Below are 14,599 nucleotides of genomic sequence, written 5' to 3'. Positions count from 1 at the left end.
AAATTATTAATTTAAGACAAAAAATTTATTATTTAAATTGAAATAATTTTAAAAATTAAAAAAAAATAATTGTTCAATTATTTACAAGCATTTTTGACATATAAGGACCATCCAATTCATATCCAATTTTTCGATAATAATTTCTTGTGCCAACGCCTGATATCACAGCAATTTTATGTGAGCCATGTTCTTCCCTCGCAATCCTCTCAGCTTCTTCCATGAGCAGCATTCCGAACCCTTGATGCTGAAATTTAGTAGGGTCTCTTGCGCTGATTGGAACCACCGTACCATAAACATGAAGCTCTCGAACGATAGAGCACTTGCCTTGGAGTTCCGGGCGGTATGTCTTGGCTCCACACTTTCTCAGCCTCAACAAGCCGACGAGGATGTCTTGAGTCGGGTCTTCATACGACAGGAATGTTTCCCATCCTTCATTGGCCACGTAGTCTCGGCGGATAAGCTCGACTTCATAAGGCTGAACTTTGTTGTGGATTTCTTGGATTCCAACTTCGCGAGTCCGGACATCCCGACAATCTGTACCGAAATCTTTCATGCGAGCCAGCGCAAGTTCCCGTAGGTTTCCATGCTCGACTCCGGAACTCACCAGGGGCATCGGTATGTCTCGTTGGACTCGATATACTCTAGTCCAAGGTGGTATTAGTGCCAATACTCTTGCTATCAAGTCGATCAACGTGCTAGGCGGGTAGCTTTTGTATCTACCAGTCTTCCATAATTCATAGAGACCTGTACCGCGGATCACCAATGTTGGATAGATTTTTAAACCGTCGGCACGGAAGGCTGGATTTTCGAAAAATTCCTGTGGGAAATTTTTATAGTTAGTATAAATAAATAAATTATAAATATGAATTTGAACTTTTTGAGCACTTATTTGCAAAAAAAAAATTGTTTTTGAATTAAGAAATAAATTATCAAAATCATTTTGACCAAAAAAAATTTTTTTTTTGAATCAAGAAATTTTTTTTTGTCTAATTTTTGTTAATACTACATTAATTTAATTTTACTAGTCATTAAATATTAATTTGGTGATTTATATTTTTCCTCATACTGAATATTAATAATTAAAAAAAATCTATTGCCGATAAGCGTTAAATGAAATAAAATACAAATTTAAAAAAATACTCACAATAAATTGCTCTACATCACGTTCAATGTCTACATTAGGTAAATCAGGCATCATATGAGCAATTACTTTATATCCAGTATCTTTAGCAATATTAAATGTCTCACAGACTGCTTTAACTGTATGACCACGATTGGTGTCACGAGCAACATCTTCAAAGACTGATTGAACTCCAATTTCTAATCTTGTACATCTAAATATTAATTTAATAAATTAGTTATAATATTAATAAATAAATAATTAAATTATTTACTAAAAAAATTACCCATAACGAAGCATATCAGAAAGATGTCTATTCAAACAATAATCCGGTCGAGTTTCAATAGTGATACCGATGCACTTAGTCTTGCTTCGCTCTGAAAATCTGACCGCTTCATCAACATTATTACTTATATGTCCAGACAGCGCGTCGTGAAGATTTCTGATGAAGTAATCGCGATAATCCTCAGGCAGAGACATAAATGTACCACCCATTACAATAAATTCGACTTTGTCGACGCTGTGGCCTAATTGCTTCAGCTGTAAATTAATAAAATAAAAATAAATGTAAATATTTTTTATTTATATTTAAAAAATTATGCTTGAGAATTTTAACCTGGTCAACGCGATGACGAGTCTGTAAAAATGGATCATATCTAGCTCGAATGGCTCTCATAGACGTTGGTTCATATCCAGTGTAAGATTGAGTTGAATATTCAAAATCTGAATCTGGTCCTCCCGGACAGTAGACACAAATATTACCTGTAAAATTTATATGTGGACATCTGTGGGGCTTACACATTACAGCGACGACTGCAATCTGAAGATTAAGAAGTTTCAATATTATTAAAGAAAATTAAAAAATTGTCAAGTGACAGCTAAATTAAATGTCATTTTTTTTTTAAATAATTTGATAAAAAAATTCTGAAAAATTGACAGATATCTTGTAATTAAAAAAAAAAAAAAAAAAAAAAAAAAAAACTTACACCACTGGCTGTTCTGATTGGCTTAGCTTTCAATTTAGGAAGCAATTTATTTTTAGCATCAAGAGGAACTGCTGCAATAATATCCACTAGCCTCGGTGAAGACTCCAAAGCGTACTTGGATGATATCCTGGTTTTCAATTTATTCAGATCAACATCTCGATGTTCATCATGTGCCACCAGCAATTCCTGGATTACTTCCTGAATAGTCAGCATCATTCTCTCTTCTTTACTTTCGATAAAAACTATAAAATACAAAAATTAATTGAGCAAATGTTTATTAATTTTTTTTAAATTAAATAATGGCAAAAAAAATAAAAATTATAGGTTAAAAATTCTATTACTGGTTTTAAAAAATAATCAAAAGTTTTTGGAGCAAATTATTGTGAAAATTTCTACAAATCTTACCTTTCTTCTTGCGAGCCATGTTGATGATTAATAATTAGCGTTATTTTTTTTGAAGTATTTTGGGTAAATTCCACTAAATGATACTTTAAGCACGTGGAAAATATTTATTTTTAGTTTTCTCGGAATTATTATGATTATGAGTCGCTGGTACACAATTGTTGACTATCATACAGAAGTTAGCGGTCAGCTGTCAATTTAAAAAATTTTTTTAACAAATTAATTACAATAAAAAAATGCTTCTAAAAATTTTCACTTGTAATTTTTATTAATTTTCACCTGTGAAGCTTTTTAATTAATTTTTTTTTTTAATAATTGCATTATTATAAAATTTTAAAATAATTTTTAATGTCTGCCAACTTCAGTGTCATAATTAAATCATTAAAAAAAATTCAATTAAAAATTTTCACATGCGAAAATTAATAAAAATTACAAATGAAAATTTTTAGAAGCATTTTTTTATTGTAAATAATTTTTTTTTTAATTTTTAAAATTGACAGCTGGCGGCTAACTTCAGTATTGTGTAAAATGACCATTTTTCTCGTGCGCATGCGCGAGAATCTGGTAATATAACCATTTTTTCCGAGCACTGTGCCAGCACAGATCGTACACCAATTTTCACACTCAATTTATTTACTTAATTCTAAAACAATAATTTAAGAAGAAAATATGATGAACATCCACAAAATAGGCATGAAATTATGTAGACTATGTGGAAAAGAAAAAGCCCGAGGAACAGATGTTTTTGAAGATAAAATAAAAGGAGCTGTTTTAGTTTCAATTATCAATAAATATTTTTCTAATGATGTGAGTATTGTTGAATAAATAATAATTAATAATTAATAAAAATTAATAATTATTAAACTGGCTCCAGGTAATAAATGTTTCAATTTCTGATACATTTTCCAAGTATGTCTGCATGGATTGCGAGCAAAAATTATGCAGCTTTGATGAGTTTTGTTTGATGGTAGCCAATGTACAAAAACAACTCTCTGCTCCGTCCTTAGAAATTAATTTCGCAGAGGTAATTTAATTTTTTAATTAGTGACAAGTGAAAAAAAAATATAATGAAAATTAAGTTAGCCGACATTTAAAAATTTTTAGAATTTTTTTTTATTGGAAAAATTATTACAAAAAAATTTTTTTTTAATTTTCACTTGTAGAAAACTTCCAAAACTGTAAGTGCAATTTTTTAAAAATATTTTTTTGTTTTAATTTAATTATTAAAAAAAAAATTAAACAATTATAAAAATATATAAAAATAAAATCAGCTGATCTTTAAATTTTATTTAACAAATCAAGTAACTCAAAAAATTAAAAAAAAAATGACATTTATAGTTTTTTAAAATTTCTACAAATGAATTTTTTTTTTTTAATAATTTTTTCAATAAAAAAAATTATAAAAATTTTATTGACTTAAAAAATTTCAGGACATGCTTTGTCATTTAAAAGAAAATGAAATAATAATGGAGAAACCTGACCCTGTATCAAGAGTGAGAAAAAAGCACATGTGTGAGCAGTGTGCTAAAAGTTTTAGGTGTCAGTCGCACTTGGAGCGACACAAAAGGATCCATACAGGACAACGACCATTTATTTGTAATGTAATAAAATTATTTTTAATTTTTTAAATAAATAAAAAAAAAATCTGACATGATTGCTGGTTTCAGATATGTTCAATGTCATTTAACCAGCAGGAAGTCCTGCGAAAGCACCAAGAAAGCCATCAAGGAAAGAAAGAATTCCGCTGCGAGACATGTCAGCAGTCGTTTCGCTACAAAATATCTCTAAAGTCTCACATGCTAAATTTTCACTTAGAACCCGATCAGAGTTCGGCGAATCCTTTTGAAAGCAATCCGCTGACTTGCACCGAGTGTGGCAAGACTTTTGCCACGCGATACAAGCTCCAGAGACACGCGAGGTGTCACACTGGAGAGCGGCCTTACAGCTGCAATTTTTGCAATCGCGCTTTCTCGCAAACTGGCAATTTGAAATTACACTTGAGCAAGTGCTCTCGCAGCAGCATGATTCCCGAGGGAATCGACGTGTCGGGTGTTGACTACGAGTGTCGAGAAAATGAACCAGAGTTGACGAGTCAAAGACTGGAGCCCTTTCCGCCTGTCTACATCACAGAAAGCGAAATCCAAAAGACGATTAATGAAACTATCAACTCGACAGATCCTAATTCCTCGTCGTATTTAATTAAGAGCTATGACAATCAAATTTATATAGATGATGAGATTGATACTATTCTTGATCAAGATTTGGGACATCTTAATGCTGATAAATATCCTAGTACGTTAGATAAAATGTCTCTTTGTTTAAAACAGCCGGAGACGCCGGAATTATTACACAGTTTGCTGTATGATGTTTAGAAATTAATTGTAATAATAAAAATTAATTACAATGAATTTAACAGACATCGAAAAATTTTTTAGATTTTTAGAACAATTAAATTTTAATTAAATATATTTCAACTTTTGAAATTTAAAAAAATTCTGTGTGAATTTTTAAAAATACACTAAGAAAAAATTACTTATCAAATTTTTTTTTTCAAAAGAAATTCACTGTAAGAAAAATTTCTATTTCTGCAGCTAAGAAATAAAATTGTTTAAAATTTTCAAAAAATTAATTTTTTGTCAGTGTATATTTTTTTTAATAATCATTAATTGATTATAAAAATTAAAACAATTATCAGATGTCTGTTGATTTCAGTATCACAAAAATTAGAATAGTATACATGTTTATTTTAACTTGAACTCTTTTACAATCAATTCAATGAGCTGTTATGCCACTATCACAAATAACCACTCCGAGTACGCAGTGAAAGAAACTATTAATTTTAATAGTTCTAAATAAAAATAATTATCAAAAATTTTTATGTATTAAGTTAATAAACACTGGGTAAAGTTATTAAAAAAAAGAAAACCAAAAATTAACAATACAATCGCAATAAATAAGAAACTAAATAAAATTATCAGTCAATTATAATTTAGTTTCTTAATTTGATAGTGACTTAGCATCACTCGTTAGTACGCGATTCTATAAAAAAAATTTTCCGAGCTTTGCCATCATTTTGTTGCTACTACATTTCCCTTTTATTTTATAATATTTATTTAATATTATATTCATTTTGTTATATTTACTCTGTTAATAATTATTTGTTTCAATAATAATAATATTGTTATTTCTTATATTATTAATATTGTTATCATGGTAATTAAATATAAATAGGAATCAATGAAGAATATTAAGTAGTCCAGTGTTGGTAGCATAAATAATTCCTTGACCAGCTTGCGGAACCCATCTTATACAATTAAGGCTCATGTAACCAGCGTTCTCGCGATTTACTTGCTGGAGTTCACGTAAAAGCACCATTGATTTTTTGCTGTCCTTTTGATCTTCTTGATTGCGAGAGGCGTAGCGGTTTGAGAGCATCCGAGTGTGTGTGAGAAACGACGGAATGTTGTAGGTTTCGAAGCTGTATGGCAAAAATTGGTCGATCACTTCTTCCTCGCGAGGCTCCAGGTTTTTTATTTCTTTTTCTGTGGTCTCGTCCTCCAAAGGACGCTCGATGAATTTGTAGATCAGCGCCATTGGGAATGGTCTCAAGGGCGCGTGAACACGACGAGACGCTAGGCCAACTAATAAGTGTCCGTGAGTTGGAGATATTGACAGAGATGCTACTGATTGGTCTACTTTTGTCGAGTGCAGCTGCTTACCCAGGGTTTCCCATTCTAGACTGTAGATTCCTGGAGAAATTATTTATTTTTAATTCCAGAAAATTTTTTTTTTTACTAATTAATTATTAAAATTAATGATAATCAATGTTGGGCAGAAAATAATTTTCTTTCTTAATTAAATAAGATATAAGCTCATCCTGATGTTACACTCGTCAAGAGCTTTCATTTGAGTACCCACTTGCATTTTTGATATATTTTTCATATATACATATATAAAATATATAAAATATATGAAAAATTGATGTGGGTACTCAAATGAAAGCTCTTGATGAGTGTAACATCAGGATGAGCTTATATCTTTAAAAATGTCAATAGTTAACAAGATACAAGATCATTTTTTAAGTTCTGAAAATTTTTTAATTTGAAGAATAAAAATTATTTGATAAAAAAAATCATATATAATTGTTCCGAAAAATTAAATATCAGAGTTAATTTTTTTAGCAAATTTAATGATCAAGGTAAATGCATCAAAAAACCTTACAGGGAGTACAAAAAAAATTGATTTGGTATATAATAATCTTTATGCATAAAAAAATATAAATAATTTAAAATTACCTATTGTTGTGGACATATGCATCCGTCCAGACGGCAAAAATGATGCCAAGTATTTACCATCAGAAGAAATATCAATATTAGCATCATTATGAATCTTGCACTCACGTACAACAATATTTTTCTCAGCTGAAAAACAAACCAAAAATTAAAAACCAATCAATAAATAAATCAACATAAATAAAAAAACGAACTTACAATCTCTAATATCAGGTATTTTTCCATAGGAAAAGTCCCAAACTTGTACCCTGTACTTCTGCTGCTCAGACTCATGAAACGACATTGGAACGTGTTCAGTCCTAATCTCAACATCATCATTATCGTCATTAGAAGGTGGCTCTTGGCCATCTCCCCGTCCACCATTGGCATCAACAGCCATCCCCGCAGCAGCAACGTGTCCTGGGAACCGAGCTCGTGCAATTTCATGCAAATTAATCATCGGAACCCAGGGAAAACTCCTGATAGGATCAATGGGTGGTGACACAAACTCAGGAACCGCGTGATCGGAGCCCTGAGATGATGACGAGTTTGACGAGTCTGACTGGACCGCATTTTGTCTCTGGAGTCTCGTGGTCAGTATCCGACGCGGAGTCTCGTAGGAAGGTGGTGGTAATCTTAGAAGATGATCACGATGGCCTGGCAGATTGTTCAAGTCGCTTACAGGAACGTTGTTCACCTGGAGAACTGGTACGTTCAATTGTTGTCTAGGTGCATCTCGGGATGATGTTATCCGACGGATTGGCAGTGTCCAGCTTGGCTCCGTCGTTGGTTGCCAAAATCTTAGACTAGTCAATCGTGATGATGCACGGTTTAAAAGGACACTAGCACTCAAGCGTCTTATTGCTCGCAATATATCATCTTCATGGACACGTGATTGCCGTGGGTAGTTACGTGTTCTTGGAAATTCTCTTGCATTATTATTATTATTATTATTATTATTATTATTATTATTATTATTATTATTATTATTATTATTATTATTATTATTATTATTATTATTATTATTATTATTATCATCATTATTATTATTACTATTAATATTACTATTATTAGTCGTATTATTATTATTATTATTATTATTATTATTATTGTTATTATTACTGCTACTATTAGCAGTAGCAGCATTAGCAGAATTTGTTGATTCAGACAATCGAATATCATCAACAACTCCGGAAAGAGAGTTAACATTATTCTGAATCCTCTCGATGATACTTTGCAATTCAGCGGACAGAGTACTGCTCTCAGTAGCAATACCCAAGTTTCTATCCAGTCTTGAAGAATCATTGGCAATAGAAGTTGACGGCGTAGGTGAAATAAAACTACTACTACTATTATTCCCATTAGAATTACCATTACCACCATTGTTACCATTATTAATACTAGCACTATAATTTTGATTTTGACTTTGATAAATCATCGAATTTGAAAACAATCTTTCAAGCCGGTCAGCCATCCTTCGGTACTTCAAAATAACTGGCCTTGGCATTGGAAGGGCTTCTGCAGTGCCCAGTAAAAGTCGTGTGGACCGCAAATTGCTGTTTGACATCGGGTCTTGCTGACTATTACTACCACCGGGATTTATGCTCTCGGATTGTTCCGATGTTGAGGGCTGCTCGCGTCTTGAACCCCTGCGCTCGGATGCACGATCAGCCTCGGTAGCTTCGCAGTACATTATAATAGACTGGGCTATGACTAAGTCAATCAATTCTAGAGCCAAGCGGATGATGACGTATATGTAGCAGAGTCTCTCGTAAGCTCCGTTCTCGTTTATTTTGTTCAAGGTAATTCTTACCTTTTCAAAAGCCCCCAGCAAGCTGTATTGCATTGACTTGCTTCGCATTATCATCAGCATACGATTTGCTGGATTTCTAGACCTCGACTCGCTTCCATAATCCGGTAAAAAACACCAGTAATTAAGCAACCGCGCGTCCAGAGAGTGAAGCGCCAACCTCAGCGGCCGCATGTCGTCGGTCTGATAAACGTAATCTCGAGCGTAAGTTTTTATACGGATATACTCAGCTATTCCAGGAGTAATTCGTCTTACTTCTCCATCTTCATCCAGCGGAGACGCGGGGTCGTTAGAACTCGGAGGGGTCCACTTGCTGACCAGACGATGCGCCAAGCTGGATATCGTCGGCGACTCACTCTCTCGATCTCGAATTGTCAGATTCGAGTAAGTGTGGTCGCTGGTTGAGTTAGAGTAAGAGCTAGAATTAATTCGGGGGTAATTGCCGTCTAGAAAAGAAATGAAGTTTTGGTAAAATAAATTATCAGCCTCATGCTCTTGGGGGATACAATTCGACAGCTCTTCCAGCATATTGTACTGCTCTGGAGTAAACACTGGACTACTAGTTTCGCCGCTGGTTCTAGGCTCTTGCGTACGATTCGCCAGCCAAGATGGCCCAGCAGATGAAGATGAAGCTCCGTGTTGTCGCTCGTAATTTTGTATCAGAGCTTTTTTGAAGTTTCTCAGTCGCTCCACTGATGGCGAATCCTGGGTGTCTCTTGATGTTGAAGCTACTGGGTCGTCGGTGGTATTTCTTTGGAAATTTCGAGAGTGAAGTGATCGTAATTCTTGGAGAAGCACTTTCCATTTAGATCTTGAAGTCTGATATCTCGTCATGTAGTTTCGGAGTTCTGTTATTTGGACATCAGTCCGAGTCCTTGGAGTTCCTGCACATGATTGTGAATTATTATTATTATTATTATTATTATTATTATTATTACTACTGCTACTGCTACTACCAACACTCTGATCATTATTATTACTACAATTATTAAATTTAGCAGCAGATTTTTCCCGAAGGAATTGATTAAGAAAAACTCTACAATTATTAGCTCCAAAATGACTATCAATATCACTTGTTCTCAAAATTAAATTACCCGTTTGTCCATTAGAATTACCTGGAGCATCATTATTATCATCATTATTAGCATCAGTGTTATCCGAAGTTGCCTGACCTGACGAAAGGATTCTGTCCATTGAATCCGAGGTATTAGGAGTCTCATCAACCTGTAAAGCAGACGCAAGTTCCTGAAGAAGACCAGATGATGATGATGATGATGATGATGATGATGATGATGATGATGATGATGATGATGATGATGATGATGATCCTTGAGCACCGGACTCTACCTGTGAATCTGGCGGATTACCAAGAGTAATTTCAGCTGTACTAGCCGAGGGTGTCTCGCAGGAGTGCCTTCTCTGCTCTTCATCACAGCGCTGCTGGTCCCGAAGGCTTCTGAAAGGAAAGAGAGGCGGCTGCTCATAGCGGCTAGCAGTGGTTGAGTAGGGCGACAAAGGAGTCCGGGTGCTCCCAGCTGGACGGTTGCTAGGGCTAGTGCGGATCCAGCGACTGGTCCACCTCAGAGGCGTGGAATTAGAACTGGTTCCCGCGTCGTTTGAGTCAGGATTGCTGTTTTCTTGAAGCAACCAGTATCCAATTTCCGATTGCTCAGCAGTGTTTTCTTCGTCTTCAACGCGGTTAGGCTCTCTTGACGTGGAAGCAGAGAACCGAGTAGCTAATCTCGGTCTTGAATCGTTATTAGAACTCTGGACTTCTTCTTCCCGGCTAACACCAGCAATAGCAGACTGAGAGCTTATCCTAGCCTCTTCAGTGTCTTCAGTCTCCTCATCGTCTTCTTCTTCCTCAACCTCTCCCTCTCCTTCAGGTTCGTCTTCTTCAACCTCTTCTTCCTCGTCCTCGTGATTGATATCCTCGTCCTCAACTTGGGGCGTCTCTCCAGTTTCTTCTTCCTCGTCTTCTTCACCAAAGCCAACCTCATCAACGTCCATAAATTCATCTTCATTTAACAGCATTTCATTTTCATCATTGCGATTGTTGTCATTATGTCTGGATGTACTGGGACCAGGATTACTTTCAGAATTAGAATTATTAGAATCATTAGACCCATTATTTTGCTGAGTATTTAATCTCTGAGCAATCATCAAAGCCATCCACAGAGAATTATCACTGTTTGTTGTCCCAGCTGTCGAAGTTGTTGCTGCTGTAGAAGTTGATGGTGGAGGCGGTGGTGGTGGCGGCTGCGAGCCTTGGTTCTGATTAGCATTTGAATTTGACTGCCGCGGCGAGGCATTATTGGAAGAATCTTGACTTTGATTATTGACGGCATTTCTCGGAACACTCGGCTGAAAAGCAGAGTGTGACGAGATAGTAAATATTGATAATACAGGATGTGGCACTTGTGAAAATTGTCCTTCTTCACTAGACGTTGAATTATCAGGAGTTGCTTCAGAGTAATGACCATTATTTCTTATCTCACTAGCGGCGGTATCGTCCGTGATATCTCTCCGTAATCTTCGTCGTGGAGGTTCTTCATCCCCGGGATCACTGTTGCTAGGCTCAAAAAGTCGCCGGTTAGAAGCACCCGGATTACGTCTCCCCGATTGATTCCCAGAGCTACCAGCCAGCCTGGATGATGATGACGATGATGATGATGATGAAGGATTGTCAGGATTGTTCCGTGAGTCACTTTGAAAAGTAGGAGATGAATTGTAATCACTCTGAGAATTTCTCTCGTACAAAGAAATAACTTCCGGAGAAATACCAATCAACCGGTTAAGTTTTGTCCAATAAATTACCCTCTCAGCATTCACAGACGGATAGTAAGGTATTGACCTGGTTGACAATTGTAAAAATAATTGTCTCAATTGCTCGATCCTGTAATTAGCCATACGAAATTGATTTTCTAAATTTCTCAGCTCACGCAATTCAATGTCCAGCGAAGCTCTGATCGAGCGATTAAGTCCTCTGCGTTCCTCACCAATGTAAGCTGTCGCGTGGACTTCCAGCCTCACCCGGAGATTGCGAAGCCTCGATAAATAATTGCAATTATTAGCACTTGTGATCTGAATAGCTCTGCGCAGCTCCCAGAGACTTCCATAAGCTCGCTGACGACGAAGATGCTGAAACACCAGAGCCACGTGGTCATAGGAAGTAGGAAGCTGATGAATTCGTAGAATATAACTCAATCTCTGGGTTCTCCCGGCGATGTCGTTGTCTTGTATTGGCGAGAAGTTACGTAATGATTCATACTCCAGCCCGTTGTTTGACGGATTGAAGAAAGTATGGACCTGAGCTTCATAATGGTCAATAAGATTTCTGTATAGCTGATTTAATTGAAGCTCTGCCCACAAGTAAATCAACTGTCTATCACAATCAGTGCGATCATCTTCGGCCAGTCGCCTAAGAGTCGGAAGACTGTTTGACGAGGACGGTGAAGTTGACAGCGACATAGTCGGGAGTGGAGGAAGAATTCCCTCCTCAGCTAATTCTCGCCAACGAGCTTCACGTGGTACAAAAGAAAAATAATGCCTTGCACTGCGCAGTCCACTGCGATTACGGTCTATCTCGTAGAAAATGTCCTCCAACATCAGCTGAGGTACCCTGCGAATGTCAGCTAAGTGTCTCAGCACTCTTCGCAAAATCGAACCAAGATAATGCGGGTGCCTGTTTGGTAAACGATGGCCTGGTTGTTCAGCTCCTAAAGCTTCATTGTTTTGCGACAGCAAATTGTTGCGACGGACTTCTATGGTCACGTTGCCTTGCTCGACGTTACCGTTATCATTGATTCTCCCTAGGAGCCTCGCGGCAGCTCTTGGAAGGTGTCTATCTCTCAAGAAGTTGCGCATCGTCGGAGAATTCGTGAACTCATCATCTGGGTTAGTTGGAGCGGAATTTTGTCTGTTGGTAGTTCTAACTCTGTACAGATCGTCAACGCTTATGTAAGTCGGGTATCTGTTGGCTGACAATTCGGGCAGACGATTGCTGAAGTCATTCCAAATATTTATACCCAGGGGAATCCGATGGTGGTTGTTTGACGAGTTTGGATCCGGTCTTTCGTACTGAATCCGGTAGTCCGGTCTCAATAGCCGTCTGTTGAGGTGGTCGTTCGGAGGACGGTCCCACTGCGACTGTGAATGAAGCGTGTTTGCGATTCCCGTTATCAGCTTTCTTCCCAATCGATCAAACGCGACGAAACGGACCTTTTCCGAGTCGCTGCGAGTTGACGCGACGGCAAACGGCTCCGAGTTGCGCCAGTCCCAGAAATGAATCTGGTTGTGGGTCGCTATTATTAGAAGACGCTCGGATGGGTGGAAAGCCAGCGAGGCTATTGCCGTTGGGTTACCAGAGCTCCAGACCTCGCTTCCTCCTTGAAGATCCCAGACTCTAACCTGTCCAGCGAGACACCCTGTAGCCACCAATTCGCTGGAAGGATGAAATGCTATACACCATGGAGATCGCGGGTGTCCTGTTAGGGTTTTTAGGTTTTTCCCTGTTGTCAGGTCTGTTATGCACACGTTTTTGTTCCCGTGAGTCGATGCGACCTTTTTTCTGTGGAAGGTTTTGGGTTTTATTTAAGTTTGAAATTTTTTTAGGTTATTTTATAAAAATTACGTACCCGTCTGGACTGAAGACCATCAAATAAGTTGCTCGAGGGGATCCAGGAATATTACATTTCTGAAATTTAATCAATTATGGTATTTAGTTGATGTTATGAATAGATGTTATTGTTAGTATTTATTTATGAGTCATGAATGATGATAAAAATCAATAAAAATATTTACCATTTCCTCATGATCTTTGAGAACAAGATTTGTTTCTGCGAGGAATTCAAATGACTTAGTATTAGCACTACCTTTGGTACCAATTCCAATATCTCGGTGGATAAAATTTTGCATTAGATTGCGTTTGCGTCGTGGTGGAATTTTATCGTTAGGCTGATCCATTTTTTTTTTTTTACACCCGTTACACTCCTACAATAAAATTGTCATCATAATAAACATGTGGATATAACGGATACAAGATATATTATTTTTTATTTTTCAACTACCAATAATTTGTTTAATTAAATAGAGTTATAAAATAATTATTCCAGTATAAATACCTCCATAATTCAGCCGTGATGAAAATAGATGGATAAAATTATAGGTTTATTGAATTTTTTGCAGCATTTTAAAAATCAGCTGGTGTATTTACAATGTTATTAAAATGTGTCATGATGGCATATGAAATTGTAGATGTTTGATTGCACTCAAAATTTTAAAAATATCTATACTTATTTATGTATGCATGATTTTTTATCACTAAAATTTACATACGTTATTCAATGATTCGCAAACAACTCGATTCTGGGCTATGCAATCAAGTCGACATGTAACGACACTAGACACAAGACGAAGACCTAGGACACTAGAGCAAGATCAAAACGCCATGCCCATCGGGCCCATTAGTGTAGGTCTGTGTCCACCTGGTGCTGACACTTTTTACTTTTCGTCTGGATTTTAAAACATGACTTGACAAAAAAATTTACTGGTGGAAGATAAAATAAAAAACTGAATTGGCTGCTGGGAACTTTATCAACTATATAGATGGCGTTTTTGCAATTCAAATTTTTTTAATTATTATTATTATTATCATTTATTTTTTTTACTAACAAAAAAATAATAAAATTAACTTAGCAGATATTTGATAATTTTTTAAATTTAGTAAATAATTTTATTTTTTTTTAATAATAAAAAAAAAAAAAGTAAATTATTTTTTTGACATCTTTAGATAAATTTTAAAAATCAAAAAAATTTAATTTAAATTTCAACTAAAAAAAAATTATTTCTTCTTAATTTTAATTATAATTAATAATTTTAATAATAATAATTTAAAATTACCGCGCATAAAAATACCCATGCGCAAGATTCTGCGCAGAGTTTAAAAAAAAATAGTGGCGCCATTACGTCGTTCCGCGCAATAGAACCGGGCCCCCCACTCCAAGCTTGT

The 14,599-nt window shown here is 35.8% G+C and overlaps 3 protein-coding genes across 6 annotated transcripts; 1 reads left to right on the top strand and 2 right to left on the bottom strand.

Annotated features, from left to right (window-relative positions):
- Nucleotides 1-3: 3 nt before the first annotated feature.
- Elp3 (elongator complex protein 3) lies at nt 4-2,669 on the bottom strand. Its single transcript, XM_074239593.1, has 6 exons — nt 2,512-2,669; nt 2,107-2,348; nt 1,737-1,940; nt 1,407-1,660; nt 1,145-1,334; nt 4-817 (listed from the first exon to the last, which is right to left on the bottom strand). Exons 1-6 carry the CDS (start codon nt 2,528-2,530, stop codon nt 74-76), a joined length of 1,653 nt encoding a protein of 550 aa, XP_074095694.1. The 5' UTR covers nt 2,531-2,669; the 3' UTR covers nt 4-73.
- Nucleotides 2,670-3,089: 420 nt separating this feature from the next.
- On the top strand, nt 3,090-5,001 carry LOC141525340 (uncharacterized). Its single transcript, XM_074239795.1, has 4 exons — nt 3,090-3,315; nt 3,383-3,532; nt 3,939-4,109; nt 4,176-5,001. The coding sequence occupies exons 1-4, from the start codon at nt 3,178-3,180 to the stop codon at nt 4,878-4,880; spliced, it is 1,164 nt and encodes a 387-aa protein (XP_074095896.1). The 5' UTR covers nt 3,090-3,177; the 3' UTR covers nt 4,881-5,001.
- Nucleotides 5,002-5,231: 230 nt separating this feature from the next.
- LOC141524915 (uncharacterized) lies at nt 5,232-14,021 on the bottom strand. 4 transcript variants are annotated; one of them, XM_074239118.1, is made up of 8 exons: nt 13,713-14,020; nt 13,393-13,581; nt 13,227-13,285; nt 9,937-13,159; nt 9,705-9,813; nt 6,999-9,473; nt 6,804-6,929; nt 5,232-6,257 (listed from the first exon to the last, which is right to left on the bottom strand). In XM_074239118.1, exons 1-8 carry the CDS (start codon nt 13,716-13,718, stop codon nt 5,743-5,745), a joined length of 6,702 nt encoding a protein of 2,233 aa, XP_074095219.1. In that variant the 5' UTR covers nt 13,719-14,020; the 3' UTR covers nt 5,232-5,742. The 4 variants fall into 4 exon arrangements, with proteins under 4 accessions (XP_074095219.1, XP_074095202.1, XP_074095210.1 ...); XM_074239101.1 differs by having other exon boundaries at nt 6,999-9,813; nt 13,713-14,021; XM_074239109.1 differs by having other exon boundaries at nt 9,705-13,159.
- Nucleotides 14,022-14,599: the final 578 nt, after the last annotated feature.

The sequence above is a fragment of the Cotesia typhae genome, unplaced genomic scaffold, assembly GCF_013202065.1.
Source record: "Cotesia typhae breed Kobodo isofemale line unplaced genomic scaffold, CoteBio_Ctyphae contig_11, whole genome shotgun sequence".
Classification (NCBI taxonomy): Eukaryota; Metazoa; Arthropoda; class Insecta; order Hymenoptera; family Braconidae; genus Cotesia; species Cotesia typhae.
The sequence above is the reverse complement of the archived record's forward strand: the minus strand, read 5'-3'. Positions and strand labels throughout refer to the sequence as shown.

Bases quoted from the DNA above. Each gene is read 5' to 3' on its own strand.
- Elp3 (XM_074239593.1), bottom strand. The intron at 1,661-1,736 runs GTTAAAATTCTC...ATTAATTTACAG, and splicing joins CTCGTCATCGCGTTGACCAG to CTGAAGCAATTAGGCCACAG. The intron at 818-1,144 runs GTGAGTATTTTT...AATTTCCCACAG, and splicing joins GTGATGTAGAGCAATTTATT to GAATTTTTCGAAAATCCAGC.
- LOC141525340 (XM_074239795.1), top strand. From the start codon at position 3,178: ATGATGAACATCCACAAAATAGGCATGAAATTATGTAGACTATGTGGA. The intron at 3,316-3,382 runs GTGAGTATTGTT...AACTGGCTCCAG, and splicing joins ATAAATATTTTTCTAATGAT to GTAATAAATGTTTCAATTTC. The intron at 4,110-4,175 runs GTAATAAAATTA...TGCTGGTTTCAG, and splicing joins AACGACCATTTATTTGTAAT to ATATGTTCAATGTCATTTAA.
- LOC141524915 (XM_074239093.1), bottom strand. The intron at 13,286-13,392 runs GTAAATATTTTT...ATTAAATTTCAG, and splicing joins TCAAAGATCATGAGGAAATG to AAATGTAATATTCCTGGATC. The intron at 13,160-13,226 runs GTACGTAATTTT...AACCTTCCACAG, and splicing joins ATGGTCTTCAGTCCAGACGG to AAAAAAGGTCGCATCGACTC.